The sequence below is a fragment of the Melitaea cinxia genome, chromosome 20 (genome assembly GCF_905220565.1).
Source record: "Melitaea cinxia chromosome 20, ilMelCinx1.1, whole genome shotgun sequence".
In the NCBI taxonomy this organism is placed as follows: Eukaryota; Metazoa; Arthropoda; class Insecta; order Lepidoptera; family Nymphalidae; genus Melitaea; species Melitaea cinxia.
The window spans coordinates 5,921,894-5,945,006 of record NC_059413.1 but is presented as its reverse complement, the minus strand read 5'-3'; the positions used below and the strand labels follow the sequence as shown (position 1 = coordinate 5,945,006).

General features: G+C 33.7%; 1 protein-coding gene across 1 annotated transcript; it reads left to right on the top strand.

Annotated features, from left to right (window-relative positions):
• The first annotated feature begins 38 nt into the window (after positions 1-38).
• Positions 39-20,018, top strand: LOC123663562 (putative tricarboxylate transport protein, mitochondrial). Its single transcript, XM_045598235.1, has 5 exons — positions 39-373; positions 7,243-7,369; positions 17,448-17,671; positions 18,569-18,733; positions 19,420-20,018. The coding sequence occupies exons 1-5, from the start codon at positions 175-177 to the stop codon at positions 19,656-19,658; spliced, it is 954 nt and encodes a 317-aa protein (XP_045454191.1). The 5' UTR covers positions 39-174; the 3' UTR covers positions 19,659-20,018.
• Positions 20,019-23,113: the final 3,095 nt, after the last annotated feature.

Genomic DNA, 23,113 nt, shown 5'->3' with positions numbered 1-23,113 from the left:
AGTGTTAACCACAACTGGTGAAACAGGTCCTCAATCTAAGTTCACCTTCTTACGATTCGATCTCATTCAATTATTCTTATTTACTATTCGTATTCAGTTGTTAAATAATTGTCCTCCTGTAAGGTTACGGCGCATATTATAGTCGTTGATAACGACAAGTGCGGAAAAATAAACATGTCTAGTAGGAGGCAAAATTTTAAAAATCCTTTTTCGAGACCATGGATGACGGAAACCGGTGCGGCGGCAGCAGCTGGAGGCTCAGGTTCTATCGGACTAAAGGGAGTAGTAGCCGGCGGAATAACCGGTGGCATTGAAATTTGTATTACATTCCCTACTGAATATGTGAAAACACAACTTCAGTTAGACGAAAAAGGTCAGTGTACTTGCAAAACTGATATGTTTTGACTTTCATTCAGCAATGAGCGTAATATTATTATTTATAAAAGAGAAATAAGAGAACAGTAGGCCTTGAGGAAATGAGATTATTTATTTGCAAATTATGATACTGCGTCATTTAACGTCGTTGTAATTTAATATTTGTTGAGAACGCTTTTATTAATAAAACGAAGTCTTACAAAACTTAGTGAATATATAACTTCCAATTAAGGTCGTGTTGCACGAGTATCGTTTTCGAGGTTACACTAACGTTTGAACATGAAGTGTTTTTCCGTAATGCTTAGTGGAACTTATTTAGATGTAATGGACTTCGTACAGTAAAAAAATGTCGAAGATTGCCGATAAATGTACAGCTGTGAACAAAATCGCAATCTTTCAATTAGATCCTCTAATAGTACAGATATATCAACTGTGTATTAGTGTGTTGATAGTGATATATCTTTATTATGACGGATAAGATGATACTTAAACAAATAACATTTAGCAATAGTAATAACCATGTGCTGTGTAGTAATTATTTGATAAAACCTATAAAACAAATTAAGAAATGTAAAGCAGTCAGTATAAAACAATGAATTTAAAATATTTTCTATAATAAAGTAGTTGTTAATTTTTATCAATTAATTGAAAGCAAGAATGATAATACACTTAGATTTTTTTTAAATTCTCTTATATTATAAAACTTTAAATAAATGAAGTCCTTATTCTATAATACATTGTAAAAGATATTTAATAATCAGACTGACCAGATTATGACATTGTTTGGATTATCACTCAGTTAAGACCTTATTTTTTTAAATATACAACCATGTCAGCAAACAAGCCTACGACTCACCTGATAGTAAGCGATTACCATAGCCTATAGAATAGCCTGTAACACCAAAGAAAATAATATATTGATGTGAAACATGCAGTTACTAAATAATAAAAAAAATATTTTTGTGTTGGTGCTAGAAAAAAAAAACTAATGATTAAAATTATATTGATAAAAATATACATATTGCTATGTCGTTATTTTATTGAAAAATTTTGACATGTATGTTTAACTAGATATTTTTTTAATAGCTTGTTTGATTTGGATATCAGCTTTATGAGACCCCATTACCATTAAGCTTTTTTAGTAAAAAGTTGTTTTTATCTTTTATATTTATATTGTTATAATTTACAAAATAATTTACACAAGGATCACCTTTCAATTGTTTTTGCCAAAAACAACAAAAAGTTTTTGGTATTTCAATATAATTTATGTCTGAAGGTCCAGGTCAATTGTAGACATTCATAATTATGCATAATAGTAAATCAAAATTAAAAATGACTATTTAAGTAGCCTTTAAAAGAACTTATGAATTGTTATTTTACAAAAGAAAAAAACTTTAATGTATTAACTAAAGTTAAAATAAAGTTACCACCAATTCAGAATGTAGATTCTGCAAAGAGTGTTTAAATTTTCTGCTCAAAATGAGGAGCAGCTCGACTGGGGTAGTACCTCGACCTTACAGAAGAATACAGCTAAATAATATTGTTTTCAAGCAGTGATGTTCTGCTGCTAGTGAGTAAGGTGACCAGAGCTCCTGGAGGGGGAGGAGGATTGATGATAGGGTCGGCAACGCGCCTGCAATGTTTCTAGCGTTGCAGATGTCTATATGATATGGTAATCCCTTACCATCAGGTTAGCCGTACGCTTGTTTTCAACCAAGTTATATAAAAAAAGTCTAGAACAAACTCTGTAGTTACTAAAAAAAAGTCCTTTGTTATAAATTTAGTAAAAATCTTCAAACTACAACTAAAAATCCTTACTTTTAAAAATGTGGGTATAAATAATTATCATTTTTATTTATATTTTATACACTAAAACTATGTGAAAGATAATTAAAACATGCAAACTAAACAAAATGCAAAGGCGGTCTTATCACTGATAATGGTGTCTTACAACCGTTACCTGTTTTTAGTTCTTCAGAAAAAATAAAAACATGATATAAAATAAAATAAGTGGATGATATTCATTCATTTAATTGGATAAAAAGCTCTTGGGAGGAATTGGGATAGGGTCGGAAATTTATTCATTAGAAATTTCTATATGCAATTGTGAATCTAAAAGAAAAGTTCTAGTTTACTAAATGAGGTCCTAATGGCCTATTCTGCTGTTAAAGTGTATTTTTACTTATGTGCATAATAAACTTTCCACAATTTGTGATACAACTCCATATTCTAGTAAAGATGGATTTAAGATTAAAGCACTGTTCCTATAATCAAAAATTAATGATTGCTAATGGATCGTTAAATTTCGAACAAGTGCATTTGAAATTTAAAGATTCGTAACTACGTAACCTATCAAAAATATAAAATACCTGACCTAGTGAACTTAGTACAGCAATTTTTTTTGTGAATATATATTGGGGGGGGGGGGGGGTATTTAACTTATTTATATAGATTTCCTTATTAGGTTAGTCCTGCTTTTTACTTCCTGTTTTCGTAATTTATTATTAATAATAATAATATTCTTTATTGCACATAATTAAAAGCAAAAGTAGTACAATTAGAGGAAGATGTACAAAGGCGGACTTATCACTAAAAGAGCGATTTCTTCCAGACAACCTTTGGGTATAGGACAAGGCATAGAAAATTATTATTTTATTATTTTTTATTGGCACCTGATTTTGACTTGAACTATATAGGTAAACCTGCGGTCACCAACCCGCCTGCCAAGCGTGGTGACTATGGGCAAAACACACGAGTTCACGCCATTTTTGGCGTGAACTTGTGGAGGCCTATGTCCAGTAGTGGACTGCGAAAGGCTGCTGTGATGATGATATATAGGTAAAAGCTCTATATTCATTTGTTTTTACATTTTTTTTGTTTTATTTTTTTAGTAAATATTTGCAATTTGTTATATTTTATGATATGTGATGATATGAGATATTTAATATGTAGCCTTGAGTGTCAGTCTCTTATGGTGACATAGCAATGAATCAGACAATATCAGATAATCCGATAACTGCGATATGACCGTGTTTGACACTCGCAAGCGCTTTCAAGTAAATATACGAATTCTCATAATCATGTAATTTTTGCTGTATAATATTAAAATAACTTCCATATAAATCGAATTCCTCATCCATACTTTTTGTTGAAATATCGTACAGGCGTATGCTCATCCTACAGGCGAATAATTATAATAAGTTATTTAACTTCAGATCGGCAGTTCTGTATTTACAGAAAAGCTAGAACGTCGTCCGACATTGACGGTGATTAAGCTGTAATAATTATTTCAAAAATGTTGTTTTTTTTTTTTGCTTTGTCGTCGTGTAAAAATTAGAAGTACTTAATAGAATTATTTAAATGCTTAAAACACGATAAGATAATATCAAGATAAGATGCCGATTATGATGAAAATAAATATCTCCATGGAAATATGAAACAGTTGAAAATAGACACTTTTACGATAACAATAAATCTTATCTCCGTAATTTGACATATTAGAAAACTATAAAACAAATGTCAATTGTGGAAATTTAATTCCATCAAACAATAACATTAAAAATGAATGAATACTGAAAGAATATTTAATAATTAATAATTTACTGTATATTAAGGGCCTGTTTTACCGCTTCTGGATAAAATTTATCCTGGACATAAGTTACGAATACTTAGAATTTAACAGTGGATATAAAATAAACTATTAGGATGTTGGTTTCACCTCAATCGATAAAAAACGTTTAAATTCACTAATGCGAAAATGAAAAATACATATAAAATTGTATCTGTTGGATGATGACAACCACGGCTCTGGTGTAATGACGCGTGTGCCGTGTCGGCGGCGCCTAAACACCGACGATCGCGGGTTCGATTCTCGCTCGGAGTGGATATTTGTGTTTATAGTTTATACAAATATTTATTTCCGGTCTGGTTGTTAGTCCTTGTGGGTCTTCATATCGTGCCTCGGAGAGCACATCAAGCTGTCGGTCCTGGTTGTTATCATGTACACCTAATAGCAGCGATCTTTACTCATAATAGGGAATATATTCGCCAACCCACACTGGAGCATAGTGGTGGATTAAGCTCTGATCTTTCTCCTACATGGGTAAAAAAAGCCTATGTCCAGCAGATACTACAAGCTGAAACGTAGCGTAGCGTAGTATTTTACGTCATAAACTTTTATCTGTAAGATATAATCATACTTCACATTGTAAAAACATCTCGTATACAATCGGTGACAATTGCTAATGTGATTTTGTTAAAATAATATTTCAAATACCAACATGCTATATAAATATTGTGTAGTGAAATGCGTGTATTTGGCTGCTCTAAAAATACTTTATCTTCAGCGAACAGTTCTAAAACGAGCGCTGGAAAAATCGTATAATCAGTGATCGTATATATATTTTTGTTTTAGCGTTTTATTCTAATATATAAAATTATCGTGTCGCGGTGTTTGTAGTTAAACTCCTCCGAAACGGCTTGACCGATTCTCATAAAATTTTATGTGCATATTGGGTAGGTCTGAGAATCGAACAACATCTATTTTTCATCCCCCTAAATGTTAAGGGTAGTCCACCCCAATTTTTTTTTTAATTTTTAGATAAATTATTTATTTTTTATTTTATTATGATTTGGCGTTGAAAAATTCATACAGTCCTAAATTTTTACCCTTCTACCACCAACCCCTATTTTTAAATAGCATTTAGCGGCAAGACAACGTTTGCAGAGTCAGCGATGCGATTATTATCGCAGAGATGCGATTTATTCAAATATACTTTAAAAAGCAAAATTTTATGCTGTTATTAAAACATTTAAGATTTGTGTAGATATGGGTCAATTGGTAACGGTAGTAAAATAGAATAATGGAAGTATTTAAATATAATTATACGATAACTAGCTGACCCCGCAAACGTTGTTTTGCTATAGGTATATGTTATTAACCCTTAATCCCCCTCCCCTTTATAACTTAGATCTATGAAAAATATATGTTGGCCGATTCTCAGACCTACAAGATATGCACAAAAAATTTCATAAACATCGGTCCAGCCGTTTCGGAGGAGTATTTTAACTAACATTGTGATACGAGAATTTAATAAAGGTATAAGATAATTGAATAAATAAATAGATGTTTATGTAAATTATACATTGTCATCATAGCAGAATAGCTACATTAAGTAATGGAAGTATCGAAGATTACATAATTGTGTTTGCTTGCAAACGAAAAAAAACCGACTTCAATTACATCAACGAGTAATACAACGTAGGTCGACGAAAAAAGCGTCAAGTAAAAACGCATTATTAGATATAACTCGAAAAGTAGTTGTTAGATCTCAAATAAATTTAAATGGGACCAATTGGCACACACCACCTTTCGATTAAACAAAAAATTGTCGAAATCGGTCCACACGGTGAAAAGTTCTGATGTAACATACATAAAAAAAAAAGTCGAATTGAGAACCTCCTCCTTTTTTGGAAGTCGGTTAAAAAGAATTAAGAAGAGTAGGTATTCCATATTTTTTCTATAGGTACTAAAAAGCATTACATATAATATTTCATTTAAAGTCCAAGCTAAAGCGCGATTCTTCTTCGTATCTCCTCAATTTGGATTCAATAGTCTAGAAATGTGTGTAAAGTTAATTATTACAGGACAATACTTTTTTTTGTAACCTTGTACCGATTTGATACGTGAATATAACTTTTAAAGTACATAAATAAATATTAAAGTAAGTGGAAATTAATTTATGAGATTTTATTATAATTATTGCTAATAGGATTTCCTAAAAAAAATATTTACCTATCTTATGAAGACAAGAAATACGCGCATATATAAGTACGCACACTTTTTTTTTAACACAACAAACCAACACCGAATAAATTAATATCTGTCTCTACAGAGCTATTCATAGTAAAAATATTCGATTTTCTTGTTTGTAGAAATAGTCTGGTAACACAACTCCAAGGGTTTTTATTTTATTTTAGTCGTTAAAATTAGGCAATTCACGGACAGCACTCGTCTATAACTTTAAATTGAAGTGCTTGACCCAGAAATTGGGCGTAAACGTCATCAAATACGTAACACTGCGAGTATTAAATTACATTTAACAGGCTCGACTTCGTCATTTAAAAGTAATCTATGTAAATTAAAATGAATTGCCGAAATGTATGTACATAACTTCGTAACGCTGTACGAAATTGGACGATTCTTTTCTTGAGTTCGTTATTGGTCGTAAAGTTTTGTATAAAAGAATATTACCGTTTTGGGGATTTATTTTCATTTATAATAGGTAGAGAGATTTAACTGCAGCGCGTACTACGTAGCCAATTATAAGAAGTCGATTAGTATTTCTCTGATTCATTTATCTACACTAGAAGACTGATTGTAAGTCAAACTTTCACCCTCCCCCCCCCCCCCCGTCATGATTTTATTTATTTTACGTTTATTAGGGAAACAGGCGGTATGAAACATTTACAAGTATTGTTGTGTACAATAAAGAGTATTTATTATCTTTATTGTAGTGTACAATAAAGAGTATTTATTATTATTATTATTAAGTATTGTTTTTTAATGTTTACGCGAAGTTCTCTCATTATAATGAAACAACTTTTTCGGATTTTATCGCGGTTTATTAAGTTTTTTAGATGCCCGACATTTCGGATACTTACCAGCAGCCATAGTCATGGGAGGACTGTCCATTAGATGGAAGGTCCTCCCGTAAAAAAAAATCTGCCGATCCGATATAAAAAAATCAGCTTTTCGTATGAAATCCTTATCTATTGGAGAAATACTACTACTATTAAATGAATAAATGTCTAAATTTTGTCAACTTCAAGGAAAATATTAATACTAGTGTTATATTTTAATTTCAGGTGGTACAAAGAAATATTCGGGTATATTCGACTGTGTTAAGAAAACAGTCAAAGGACATGGCTTCTTCGGCTTATACAGAGGTCTTGGTGTTCTATTATACGGCTCTATACCCAAATCAGCTGTACGGTAAGTTGATGTAATACAATAAATTTATCGGTATCGGATATTGAGCACTCGGCGACAGAGTGGCAATCGCTTTGTGCGTCGTGTACGTACACGTATTTACTGTTGGAACTTATTAAATATTAACATTGAAATCGATAAAATTTACACTGATCGATTTTAAATATTTCTAATATATTTATCTACGGTAGTAACAATATTTTGTTCCAACGTGTTATTCCAATACTTGCATTGCCTGTAGTATATTGTGAACTTGTGATAGCGAAAAATAGCAATTACTCTCACAAGATTTGAGAGAAAAAAAAAGTTACGTAATTGAAATCAAGTGGAACTTTTAATAGAATTACACAGAGAAAAGAACTGTAAAAATTATCTTGATAAACCTTAGAAAATAATTTTATGATATTAATTTTATTTTAATTAGGAATCATCATAATACAGAATTGACACAGATTTTAGAGTAAGCGTTACGTCTATGCGACTACTTATTGTCATTACTATAAAGCAGTTAAACACGAACACTAGTTATATCTAGAATCTTACGCCGAGTTGCACGAAAAGAAATTAAAATTTAAGTAGTGATTAAACTAATTTAATCGCAAGATTTGTATGAAATTCTTGTGATTAAATTAGTTTAATCTCTACTTAAATTTTAATTTTGTTTTGTGCAACTCGGCGTTAGACTGACTAACTGAGGTAAGGCACACTAGGAAATATACTCCTCAAAATCTGGAGAAACCTGACTTGGGAAGTACTTCGACCATACAGAAATTCACAGTTAAATAATATTGCTTTCAACCAGTGTTGTGTTGCTATGGTGAGTAAGGTGCTGCAGGGGTGTGAGGGTAGGATCGGCAACGCGGTTGGGCGTCTATAGACTACGGTAATCCACAAGGCAGGTCGTTGTTGTTTGCCGACCTAGTTCTAAAAAAAAAACAGTAATTTAATTAACTAATCTTGTAAACACCACCTGGCCAAAATCTTATTCCTATCACAAAGATAAAGACTACTTACCAAGCTTCTTATTCGCTCTTATTATATTGCAAAGAAAAATTTCAAGAACATGTTTTATATTTATCTTCCAAACACGATGTTGATAATAATAAAAATAAACTTTCGAAAACACGGTAGGTAACGCTAACGATAAGTGATATATTTGAATTCAAGGTCAAAATCACAAAACGTGCTTAATGTAGGTTATTCGTTATGTTATATTATATAATAAATACATTCAAGTCATGATTATCATGAGGTCATATAAAGTGTTAAATACAGTTCAACTAGTCACAGCTGTACAACATAACATGTATGCTGATATCATTCAATGACATTCCGGACGTTTATTAGCCTGTGGATATTATGTGATCGATACACGTAATACTTACGTATTATTACATAGAATCGTTCGCTCACTAAACGATAAGAGTGTGTATGTACCATGAAGGTGATCTAAAGTTAATAATGTATCCTTACGTTTTCCTTTTTAACCGATATACAAAAAGAAGAGGTTCTCACTTCGATTGTATTTGTTTTAATGTATGTTACCTCAGAACTTTTGACTGCGTGGTCCGGTCCGATTTCGATGATGTTTTTTTTTATATAAAAATGTAGTGCGTGTCATATGGCCCAATTAAAATTTAATTAAGATTATAACAAGTACTTTACGAGTTATATCTAATAATGCGTTTGTACTTACCTATTTTTTCGTCGACCTATGAATTGAAAAAAAAAAAAACTTGTTATGAAAAATCTCAATATACTACGTGAAATAATACCTTAACATCATAAATTAATTTGATAATGTGATAAATGTGATATTTTTTAAGTCTCGCAATAGTGTGGATTTTTTTTAAACTACGCACGGAGTAGAGACATGGATATGTAGTAAGTACACGTCCGTTCGACATTGCTGGATAATCTGTAAAGTAATTAATTCTTAAACTCTATAGAACTTTGATGTTAACTTGGTAAAACGCTAATAAAATCATATTATATTTGATTACATTACATAACATTTAAAAAGTGTAACTGTAAAAAGCCAAACTCTTCAACTAGCCTCAATAGCGACTAGCCCGTTGGCGCAGTTTGCAGTAACCCTGCTTTCTGCTGCGGGGTTGTGCCTTCGATTTCCATCCCCGATCTGAGTGTAATATATTTTATTTGAATATGTATTATCTATATATGACCATGTTAAATATATTTATTTATTTACTTTTGTGTAGATTACATCTAACGACATTCTTCAGTGACGTTCCTATGTTCCCAAAAACAGGCGCATTAACATAGTAATTTAAGACTTATTTCGTGGTACATAATATAATACTTTGATAAATAAGTACATTTATTATCTTTATGTCGATATTTTAATCCATTTGATTCAGCGTCTTGATAGCTTCCTTGAGTATTTCCGTAATAATAACTATGTGTATTTCCAATTATCCAAACATCAAAGGTCAGATAAATAAATTCACGAGTTAGTAGGTACTCCGGTTAGAGACACGTCTAAATATGTCAACATCATACACGTTTAAGCATAAAGACAATTTAGTTCACAAGCGGGTATTGTTTACGCTTTCAACCTCGCTACCTCATGGTTAAACCAACATGGAGGAAAATATTACTTGAACTATATTTACCTTATTTGTCAATATTTAATACACTATCTGACCCGACAGACTGTTAGGTTTTCTTAAATTTTGCGCAATTTTCTTAATTTTTAGAAAATTCTGTAGTTAGAAAAGTTTGACAGAAAGAATTAGTCGAAGAATTAGCAGCACTTTTAGCGATTCAATTTTATTTATATTTGTCTTAAATTATTGTATTAAATAGTTTCCAAGGAAATGTTAACACTATAAATATTTGCAATGTAATGTGAACTGTTTGTCGTAATGAAGCTATACCACCGGGGTCAAGTAGACTCTAGGGGGTCGACCGTTATAATGTCCATCACTCGTGGGAACAATATGGAAACTAAATACAACAAAAAAATACAAAAACAAAAAATACAGAAACAGCTACACCAAGAAAAAAAAAGGCTTAAGACGGCGAAAGAAAAATATAGAGCGAAACGTGCAAAAGAGAGTGAAAGTGAAACTCATATTCGACTACAGAAACGGAGAGAACAATTAGCAGCAGAAACCCCCTGAGCAACATGAAGCCAGGTTAACAGGGCAACGTGAGAGGCAAAGAGAGCTGATGGCGTCACCTGAGCATCATGAAGCCAGGTTAACAGGGCAACGTGAGAGGCAAAGAGAGCTGTTAACCTCAGAAACACCTGAGCAGCATGATGCCCAGTTGTATATTTAGGCTCAAAATTGTTTAAGGAAGGACAAGCCTACGTAGCTCTGAGTCGAGTGAAGTCTGGAAGGATTGTGTATTGTAGAGTTAGATTGCAACAAATTGTCAGAAAACAAACCATGTTATAGTGAGACATTACATTAACTCTATAGAATGAGAAGTATCAACTAACAACAAAACTAAAAACTTGAAAATAAAATAAAGCGTAGCGTATCCAGAGTAAACATTATGATGGAAATTTCACGTGTCCAACGATTTTATATTTGTCTGACAATACCCCAGATTGATGAAAAGATTGGTGCGATCTGGTAGCTAAGACTCTTACCGAATTATTTTTAAGCTTTTAGTACATAACCTAACTAGGTACATCATCTAATATATAAAATTCTCGTGTCACAGTTTTCGTTGCCATACTCCTCCGAAACGGCTTGACCGATTTTGATGAAATTTTTTGTGCTTATCCGGTATCTATGAGAATCGGCCAACATCTATTTTTCATCCCCCTAAATGTTAGGGGTAGTCCACTCCTAATTTTTATTTTTATTTTTTAGACAAAATTTTTAATTTCTATTTTTTTATGATACAACATTAAAAAATACATACAACCCTAAATTTTCACCCTTCTGCCACCAACCCCTATTTCTTAATAGCGTTTAGCGGCAAGACAACGTTTGCCGGGTCAGCTAGTTTTTATTGTAAAAAAAAACCGTTTAACACAACAAAATTTACTTTATTTTATAAGTTATGTAATGAGAAACTCATTTACATTGAAGTCACATTGTACAAGTGTGTGTCGCATACAATGTAAAAATATATTGGTCACGTGATTTTTGCTTGTATTTGCAATTATTAATAATAGCGTAACACACCTACTAAAGAATTAAAAAATGTCCAAATGTCAATGGACGCGATTGCGTCCGAGATAAATATCAATTTCTCTACACTCTTAATAAAAATCTATGGGTACCTTTTACTACTCGTAATAGTCGTGATCTCTTAAACCGAGATAGATAATTTATTTTAACGCGTTAATTTTAGGGTATAATTTATTGTCAGTCAGTTTTAAAAAGTTATTTGATATCGTGAGGTTTTTTACCGTCTAAGGTTATATAAAACTATACATCTCTCACCACCATGGGTAGACTGGTAGAGATCTCTTACAGAGATAAGTTCGCCCTTGCCAACATTCTTTGTAAAAATGACTTGTAATTATGTTTTTTTTTAAGTGCAATAAAGAATATATATACATTGTGACGCCTAGTAGCAGAACAATAGGTGTAAATGTAATGTGTTGCGTATTATCTGGAATTAATATGCAAAGACGACGCGTTGGCGCACCGGTCTAGTGTTGCCCAAATGCAAGAACAAGACGAGACTTAGCCAGTCTTGGTCTTGCGCCAATACACTTGGTCTTGGTCTTGGTCTTGGTCTTGCGCTCCCAGTCTTGGTCTTGGTCTTGGTCTTGCAGCAAGAGTCTTGCAAGTCTTGCAATTACCTATTAGTCTATTACTATTTATTAAAGTTTACTTTAAATCTTAGAAAAACGTATTAGAATTGGAACATTGTGAGCTTGAATTAACATAGCCATAGTCAAAATCAAAGATCGATACGCTTGCGCAAAAATACGGGGACGACTCTACCTGCCGTCTGGTGCAATTGCACAATAAAGCGATAGTGCTATTCGAGTGGGGGGAGAAGTCAGCCTTTGCGCAGGCCAGCTCGTGGCTGCAACAGCTGGGTGAATCCTCCGGGGGTGTCCCTGGAAAAATCAGCGTGGACTCTATGAGAGTTGGTTACGATAGAGGTGGCGTATCGGATAGATACGGCTGCCTACTAGCGTCAAGACACCACCAAATCATAGCCTATGAAGACAGGGGGGAGGATCTGGGCTACTTAAAGCCCAGATCACAACCACTTTCACCCCCTGCATGGCCGACTCTCGAGGAGACTGCTCTCAGTGGCTCGGAGCGACTGCAACAAAAGGCTGAGGCGAAAAAGAAAATGGAGGGACGACGCGACCCCGAAGATAATACTCAAAAGGCGAAGCCCCGACTGATGGCGATAGCAAAGTTCGTCCAGGCTACCATCTCCCCCAAAAGAGGTAAACGACTGTCCCACCTTTCCCCAAAATTGGCGGAAACGAGTGAGCTGCAAATGAAAGCAATAAGCAGATTTACCAAGGACGAAAGTCCGAGGTACTCTCAAGCACCATCAGCCACTCGAACGAGGGCCGACATGGGGCAAGTAACACCACCCAGACTTCGACCAGCATCCACACCACTACAGCATGCGGAAAATGCGCTGATCGAGTTCCTGGCCATAACAAATGCTAACCGCGAGGTAAGCCTGGCCATATGCAAGAAAATCATGCAGACCTACCAGTACAACCATGAAAAGTTGCTGGAGGTGGAACTCGAAGAAGCCGAAGCAGCCATTTATAATAACGACACCCGGCAAGTCCTCAAGGGCAACATGTCGGGAAGATATATGGCTGCATACAACATCACGTCAGGTTTCGTGGACGCAGTCGAGGACGAGGGACAGAACGACGAGATTCAGACCTTTCACACACCGAAAGGGGACCCGTTGGTGGTGATGGCCAAGTGCACGAGAGTGATGCTGGGTGATAGGGTGCTCGGGATGGCTAAAACCATCATGAGTGACCCGGACGCCGAAGGCGCTTTCGGGGCTTGGAGGCTACCGCAACTGAGATGGACAAACGGGGTACCCGGATGCGGCAAGACAACTCACATAGTCAGGAACTTCGATGAGAACGGCGAAGTCGTAGTCACAACCACGATCGAGGCAGTGAAAGATCTTAAAGAGAAGTTGGAGCACCGCTATGGCAATAAGGCCAAAACGAAGGTGCGCACAATGGCGTCCATACTGGCAAATGGTTTTCGTGAGGGCGTTAAGATAAGCCGATTAACGGTAGACGAAGCCCTTATGAACCATTTCGGAGCCATAGTCATGGCTGCCCGACTATCGGCAGCAGAAGAGGTGGTCCTCATCGGAGACGTAAACCAGCTGCCGTACATCGACAGGGAAAACCTGTTCGAGATGCAGTACAGCAGACCTTACCTGACAGTAGGTATCTCATGCGAGCTGTCCTGCACGCATCGAAACCCAAAAGACGTTGCTTTCGCCATCAGTGAGGTGTACGACGGGATCTACAGCTCGAGCCCGATCATCCACTCGTTGCGCATGGAAGGATTCACCGACTCACGAATACCAGCAGAACAGGACCGGACCCTGTACCTGACTTTCAAGCAAGAGGAGAAGAAGGCGTTGATAGGTCGGGGATACGGAGCTGGGGAGGGGTCGAAAATCATGACCATTCATGAGGCGCAGGGACAGACAAGTGAAAACGTCATTGTTATCCAGACGAGGGCGGAGAGGCTTCGAATCCATGATAGTGTCTCGCACGCGGTGGTCGCGGTGACTAGACACACTAACACCTGTGTCTATTACACCGACGACAAGGACGACGCAATTGGCTACTTCGTCAGAAGGGCGGTGGAGGCTAACCGTAGGCAAATTCTCGAGCACAGCCTCAAAATGGCGATCCATAATAGGGATGCGAATGTTATTGAGGATGTGCTCGCGAAACTGGCGGCGGGCGCTGGTTTAGAAAAATGAGAGTGGCCGTCGACAATGCGGTAAATTAACAATGTAAGTCACACAATGTAAATTATAAAGCATGTAGTGCATTATAAAATTAATGGAGCATGTAGAAAAAAAAAATAAAAAATAAAAAAAAACCATAGTCGTAAGTGATTATTCTAGTTATTGTTATTTAATTTAATTCTAATAATTATTCTAATTATTATTATTATATAATTATATATATCTCTCACGGTCGGTTTTGGACTCACTACGAACACTGCAATGTTGAAAATAATACGCCTCAATACTTGAAAATTAAAATTTAAGTAAAAAAAGGCATGGGCACTCAAGAGCCTATGGATGTTAAAATTTAAATAATAAAAAAAAAAAAACATAGCCATAGTAAAGATCAAGCAGATTAATAAATAACTGAAGATTTGATAAGAAATTCGAAAAATCAACTGACCTATATGTCGTTTTCCATGGAAGTAACTGTTTCTTAATAAACATTTATGATTTATAAGCTTACATTTGCTAAAACATGTAAAAAAACAAATTAATTACAATAACTTGACTGTATTTTAAAGAACAATACTTATCTGTCTAGAAAGAGATTGAACCCTCAACTTATAAGAAATTTAATAAAAGAGTTTTACGATTTATCATTTATTTGAATAAAAAATAAAATACAACACAAATCAACAGCTTTATCATTAGGTTATGATACTTTATATCAATTTTTTTGACCAAGAATTAATACAAAGTAACCATCTGGCTGACTCATCACTTAACCTATTTCTATGTTTTCTAATTACTAATGATGCTTTAGAAAATAACCTCTCAGCAGGTACTGAAGTTGCAGGTATTGAGAGAAAATCACGGGCCATTTTCGATAAAATCGGAAACTCTGTCTCATGCGTCCTCCACCAATCTAAAATGTCTTCCGAGCTGGCAGTTCTTGGTTTTCTCAGGTACTCCTCCAACTCGTCTACTAAGCCTTGAAGACAAGATCCAGATGACGTCGAGGGACATTCATAGAGTTTATCAAAGTCTATTACGTCTTCATCTTCATGACATACTTTATTTTCTTTTTCTGGTAATTCCAGAGATTTGTTCAGTGAGTGTAGACTTTTATATTCTTCATAAAGTTCATTGAACTTGCGCAGACTTTCTGTTTTAAGTTGCTTCCCCCACATTGTCAGGTCAAAAGTCTGAGCCTTATGCCTTGGGTCTAAAATTAAAGAAGTACAAGTGCTCGAAGCACAGCTCAATTGGAAATGACTGGAATTAAAATAATTCCTTTATTTATAGTACGTTTCCTTGCTTTCTACCGCGCCGCCTCGCCACGTGCCGGCTCTATGAAAAGGATGCCGCCGCAAATCAAACAATGCCGCGTGCGGCGTACAAACACACACTAAATATTACCTACTTGTACAGACGCGACGCGTGAATAAAATATATGTAAAGAATTAGTGCCAATCACTATTCTTTACATATAAGTGAATGTTTTGGCGTACATCTGTACTAATATTATAAAGCTGAAGAGTTCGTTTGTATGTTTGATGACAGAAGTTTTAAAATAAATAAATAAGTCCTGAACGTCACTATACCTCCAAAGTTACTATTCCTCGTGGACGAAGTCGCGGGCACAGCTAGTAAATACTTACTCTCATCATCTCTCTCAGAGATATTCGGGCTGGTAAGTAATACAAAACTCTTATCGCAGGCTTTTTATTTTATTAGTAGGTAAGTACCTACGCTTTTTATATTATTTTATTAGTTTTGTAGAATTTTTTTACACGTTTCAAGTATATTTAAAAGTGGCTACAATATTTATTAAACGGGTGATATTTGAACACTTTTTGCTATTTTTTCTTGTAAAAACTTAAGAAATATAATGACTAAATGTACAATAATAGTACCTAAGTAATTAGTTTAAAACCATATAAGTAATCAATATTATAATATATACTTACTAGAATGAATTAATATGACATCTACTACCTATCCTTACCATTTTATCCTAATCATAATACTACTTGCGTGATCAGTATAATGTATTCATTTTCATTCTAAGCACTCTGAAACTTATTTATTCTTTGGAACACCTGTAGGTACTCTTAAAATTCGAAATTATTTTGCATGAGTATACCTACGCCCTATGGCGGCAATCAAATAGTGTCAAATGTTATGATTTCGGCGTGGCGGCAACGATTGTTTTAGATTTCAAAAGAAGCCGCCGGCGCGTGTATCATAACCATGTACTTCCGAAAAGCGGCAAATTTCTTTGAGAAGTAAGTACAAAACCTTTGATGCCGCATTATCAAAGTGCCGATGGTTAAAACATAACTATGCATGCACTCAGTTTGATTTTAATAGATATTTTTTTATTCGCTATGTTTATGGTATTAGTCGTAATGCGCATAGGTCCAGTTTTTCATATTCTTTGATACAGTTTTTTGCGTCTCATAGAATTCCTAAGCGTACCTACCTATACACCGAACTGTTACACCTAACTACTCAGTGAAATAGCGCTAAGTCCTAGCTGCAAGACGCAAGAGTCTTGCAGGCTATGTCTTGTTCTTGCTCAAGTCTTGCACGGTCAGTTTTGGTCTTGGTCTTGCTAAAAATACGCGGTCTTGTTCTTGGTCTTGGTCTTGCAAAAACGCAAGAACAAGACCAAGACTGCAAGACCAAGACTGAATTTGGGCAACACTACACCGGTCACATCGCTTTTTGTTGCGCTAGCGGTTGCGGGTTCGATCCCCGCACATGACAATAATTTTTATTGGGCGTACAGTATTTCTATTAATAAATTCAAATATTACATACTTTGAATTTCAATTTATTCGTTGCATTCTTGGCACAATTCCACGCGGACATGATTTATACCAAAACTATCTGTAAATATTTAGTTCTTAAGTTGTGAATTGTAAATATGTATAATGTTTAATAAAGTTTTGTTAATGAAATTTATTCGTTATATTGAAAATATCACAAAAACTATAGAGCTAAAGATAATATGTAATCTATATTACTTCTGAATATAGTGATTCCTGAAGGAAATATCAAAATTAGTTCAATTATTATGAATAAAGAAATCTTTTCTCTTCATAATAATAGTGCAGACAAGTATAAAATACATAGTTTGCCTAAATGTGAGGACATTCTTTTTTAGATTTGGAGTATTCGAACAAGCAAAACTTTATATGGTAAAAGAAAATGGAACTTTATCAAATACTGGTAAATTGGCCTGCGGGTTAGCAGCTGGTGTGGCTGAAGCAATTTTCGCGGTCACTCCAATGGAAACTGTTAAAGTGAAGTTCATCAATGACATGAGGATGGAAAAGCCAAGGTTTAAAGGATTCTTCCACGGTGTCGGAACTATTGTCAGGGAAGAAGGTGGGTTTCTTGAAATTTTAATTTAAGAAGGTATAAATTCATTTAATGTTAATTCTTAAATAAAATAAATAAAAACAAAAAAAAAAACGACTTTGTTAACATTAATTAAGCATTATGCGATAATAACACATATATTCACCGCGCAATGGCGATAGAAATGTTTCGAAAAACAGTTCTCTATGACTCATACGTATCCATTTAACGTATGATTGTAATTACTTATCGCTCGTCAAACACTTCTTTCGTTAAAACTGGAGTCAAAACCTATTCGTGTTGCTAACCGGTGCAATTTTCGTTTACCAATTTCTCATAAATCTCAATCTGTCCCACGCTCAACTCTAGCTTGTGAAATTGCTAGCAATAACTGCATAAAATCTTTTTTGTTCCATGTCAGCATAAGGGAAAAATCTGATTTTTTTTATATTCTTCTTTCTTATCAGAAACTGCAAAAAAACTGAAGAGATATCCTATTTGAGAAATTCCTAAAAATGTAATATGACTATATGCTTTAGACTTTTTTTTAATATAACTAAATCGGCAAACAAGTGTACGGCTCATATGATGATAAGCGATTACCGAAGCTTATAGATGTCTGCAACACTAAAAGCATCGCAAGCACGTTGTCGACCCCATCCCCAATTTCCCCCAGGAGCTCTGGTCACTTTACTCACCAACAGGAACACAAAACTGCTTGAAAGCAGTATTATATAGCTGTGATCTTCTGTAAGGTCGAGTTACTACCCCAGTCGAGCTGCTCCATATTTTTAGCAGAAAATTTCCTGCTGTGCCCTAGACTATTTAAATCCAAACCAAGACACAGGATCCTATATGGTTTTGGTTTGTCTAATATCGTCCCAGTAATAAAAAAAATACATTTTAAACACTTTACGGTTTTAGGTATTGGCGGTGTCTACAAGGGTGTAACAGCCACTATCATGAAGCAGGGCAGCAATCAAGCCATCAGGTTCTTCGTGATGGAGTCTCTTAGGGATTGGTACAAGGGTGGTGACAGAGATAAACATGTACCCAAGTACATAGTTGGATTGTTTGGTGGTGTTGCAGGTTAGTACCTTCCTATGTTAATAGGAGGTTCTCGAATCGTACTGTATATTTTTATGTGTTACATCGTAACTTTTTACTGGATGTGTGTATATTGATGATTCTGTCTTTATTCAAAAGCTGGACCTTGTACTGGTGGTAGTCCTTTTTTTAATTTGAGCGAAATTAGACGAGTACTTTTTGAGTTATACTTAATAATGCGTATTTAATTGATTATTTTTTCGACTACCCACGTTTCATTAATTGACTTTAATTTACATCGGGTAAATTGAAGTCAGTTTTTTCGTTTGCTACCAAGTACAATTATTTTATAGTCGGTAGACCCAAACTGTTGAACAACTTGAAGTAAAGCTTCTTTACGCACGCTTGACTTAGAGAGTAAGCTAGGCGAGGCGAACGGAAATTGAGAGCGAGATATAAGTTAGATGAAGCTAAAGAAGCTTTACATCAGTTGTGTGATCTAAAGCACACTCGTTTTTTTTAAAAAATGACATGGTAATTTCTTATTTGATAACCGGGTAGGAACAAATTAATTATTTTATAATTGTATTGAAGTAGGAATTGGATCTTCTATTCCAATGTCTAGGATATAGGCAATTTCTTCTGATGTTTTCTTCAGATGATGGTTTCCTATTGATGAAATATTTATCTTTTACATCCACTTATGAACTATTTACATAAAATTTCAGGAGCGGCATCAGTTTTCGGTAATACACCAATAGATGTAGTCAAAACTCGAATGCAAGGTCTAGAAGCTGCGAAATACAAGAGCACATGGGATTGCTTCATCAAGACATGGAAGCACGAAGGTCCACTCGCCTTCTACAAAGGTACCGTGCCTCGCCTCAGTAGAGTAGTGTTCGATGTAGCCATCACGTTTACTATATATGACAGTATCATGGACTTATTCAACTATGCGTGGAAGTAGTGTGAACTTAGAAGTTGCCATGTAAAAATAATAATTTAATAGGGCTTTTTTTTTGTTAGTAGAGTTTTGTTATCGCAGGTCGAAATGTTTATCATAATTTTTTTAAATGTATTTTTTAATTTTGTTTTTACGAAACAAGTTAATTTTTGATATGTTTACTGTGCTTTGATTGTGATTTATTTTTATACAGACACAAATTTTTCATGTACGGTAATAACTTTTTACAAATGTAAGAGAAAGTGTAATAGTGTAAGTTATAAAACGAATGTAAACATGTTTATATGATGTTTTCAGACCTGTTTCTGTGAATTTTGTGCAAGTGTTACCATATAGAATATACAAAATGGAATTTTAAAATTATCTCTAACATTTAATTCCAAAATGCAAATATTTCATTCGAAACAATTGAGACGTAGGGCTGCCCACACGGCTGATTTTCAAATACAGAATAATAAGATTACCATTTTGATACTACAATATTATAATCATACTATTATTACATATAGAATTGAAATCGAAAAATATATTTTTCTAGAACAAAATAGTAGTAGGTATAACACAAAACAATTTTTGTGTTGTTCTAAGAAATATTTTTATAATATTTAATTTTTCTTAACGTGCATTAATTTTCTGGATTCCAAGGTTAATTATGTGATTTATTATTTTTATGACTGCCTAACTTTTATCAGGGGACGCATTTAGATTTGTAGGTTGACTTACTTTGATGGATTGTTTGAAGTGGACAAACGCGTAATATAAACATTATCAACATAATCAAAAACTTGTCTAATTCCAACTCTTTATTCTGCTATTATATTTATGTGAAAAAGGTACAAAATCGTCTTTATGGTATTTGATGAGTTTATTTTGGTTTAACACCATCTTTTTTAATGCGCACGGGCAACGAGTGGAATTCCCTGCCGGCGTCTGTATTTCCATGTTCATACAACCCGAACATGTTTAAAGCGCGAGTGAACAGGCTTCTTCTAGGCGAATTTCCATCTTTGACCTCGTCTCTGCCCTAGAGCTCTAGAGCTAGACTGGGGTCAAGAGTAAGCTCATAATATAATTTAAAAAAAAAAAACACTAGCTGTACCACACTGTTACACCCGTGGTACATATAACATACGAACATTGAAGTTATCATTTCTAATCATCAAATAATAGGTTTAATATATTTTCAAATTAAAGTCTCATTTACAAATTCTATATTTGAAATTACTATTTCATTGTAGAAACATTAGCTCCTATCTTTGCCTATTACAGAATAAGATTCAAATATAATTTCGAAAGTGATCATTTTTCATTGTTTTAAACAGTCTAAATACCACGCACTTTTAAGCCCAGAAAGAACAATGTTCTTGTCTAACTATTATCCCATTCTAACTTAAGGGGAGTTTTCTAATATCTTAAGTTACACCTTTTCTCATAATCTACCTCAGTACCAAATTATAATTTCATTGCTCTAGAGTCGTTTTCGAGATATCGTGATGTCACTAAATAATTGACCTTTTATAATAATTTAAATTTAAATCCTCACGTGACAAATGACACTATTATTACTCATCATGACTTATATCATCATGTGACTACTGACCTAACATTTACCCGAAGTTTTAACAGAATGTCTCAGTTATTAGTTATTTAAATATTATTATTTATTTTTGTTTGAAAACTGCATATATTACATAGTGAGCAGTTTAATTAGTAGAATAGCAGAACTGTCAAAGGAAAAACTATGTGGAGAAGAACTGATCGACCTTTGTTACATGAATATTTTAGTAGAATTAACCCATAGATCTTTTTAAAACATGTACCTACAAATCTTACGTTTTAGTTATTTGAAACATATTGTAACTTGCATGTAAGGACGTAACAGATATTCAATCACCTTTAATTTCTTTTCAATTATTTATTTATAAATTTATTTAGTTATTTCTACATTTTTATAATTCTGATTCTGTTGATTGATACAAATTTATATAGTGACAATTTCTCGAATGAATTTTCGCAACGTTAATCTTTTTGTATTATTAGGAATAGTTATGAAAATGTTTTTTCTTTTAGATATAATATAAAATAAAAAGAAAAACATTAACACCTAATACAAAACTATTTTATAAATCTGTTCTAAGGGGATGTGTACATGGCCTGCTGAAAATTCAAAATATCATAATAAAAATAATGTAGATCTATCTGGAATCCAGATAGCAGAGATAAAAACAGATAAAAATTGTATGAAAATTTTGGAATCCCTGTTTCAAACACAATAGTTTACAATAACTTCCAATACAAATCATCGTTTTTTATTTGGAATTTTCAGCAGGGTTAATTTATTTTTTGTTTCAATTATATAACTATATTAGTATTATAATTATAAAATTGAACACAAAAAAAGATAAAATCTGCTTAAATCAATATAATTATGTATATCGTTATCTGTTGCTTCTGAATAATTTTATTTTAATTACTTTGTACAACTTTTGTAACTAAAGCCTATTTCTAATATTCTTAACATTGCATTTCTGTATAACATTCTCTCTAAGCCTTTTGGGAACTCAAATTTTATTCATAAAACAGTCTTTTAAGTATAAGAAATAATAGTACAATACTGTTAAGTGAAAATCTGAATAATTTATTTAATAAATTCTGAATACTAATATTACATTTATTTTAATTTCAAAAAGATAAGCAAGAGTTCTTAAAAGGACATTCCGAATAATTTTAATTTTTTTGTGATAATATATACAAATTAAATTTCTGTTATTTATTTCATGTTTTTAATTTAAATAAATTATGGCAAACAATGTTATCTTTTATTGAAACAAATCTTCGAAATGGCTCTAAGATATTTTATTAAACATTATACATATTTACAATTCACAACCTCAGAACTAAGTATTTATAGATAGTTTTGGTATAAATCATGTCCGCGTGGAATCGTGCCAAGAATGCTGGCAGCATTTCCCCGTTGAATCGCTATGCAGATTCTCTGGGCAAAAAATGCACCAGCCCTCTTGTCACCAGTGGAGGCAATAAGGCGACGAGTTATCTCATTTAAATTTTTTTTAGCACTGCTACTCCTATCCTCGAAATGTGTTTAAGGGGTTACATCTAATTTATAAATAGTAGTTTAAAAAGAGACGTATTGTGTGACTTTTATAAATTTTTTGTTTTTAAATAGTTGTGAGAAATTTATTCTAGTTTTCGCATTTTTTTGTGATGAATCAATTACTTTTGAATGTTTAAAATTATTGTAAATAAAAATTGAAATATATTTCGCGGACTGCTGTCTTAATAAGGACCTTTTGCAGTGAGTAGCGGGTGGTATTGTCAAGTTGAATCAATTTTTGAAACCAATGTCGGCGATCGAAGTAAAAGTGTCAGTGAAAAACGACTTCATTTTTGATTGAAAAAGAATGCATCCAAAACACCCTTCGATTAAAAACTGCTTT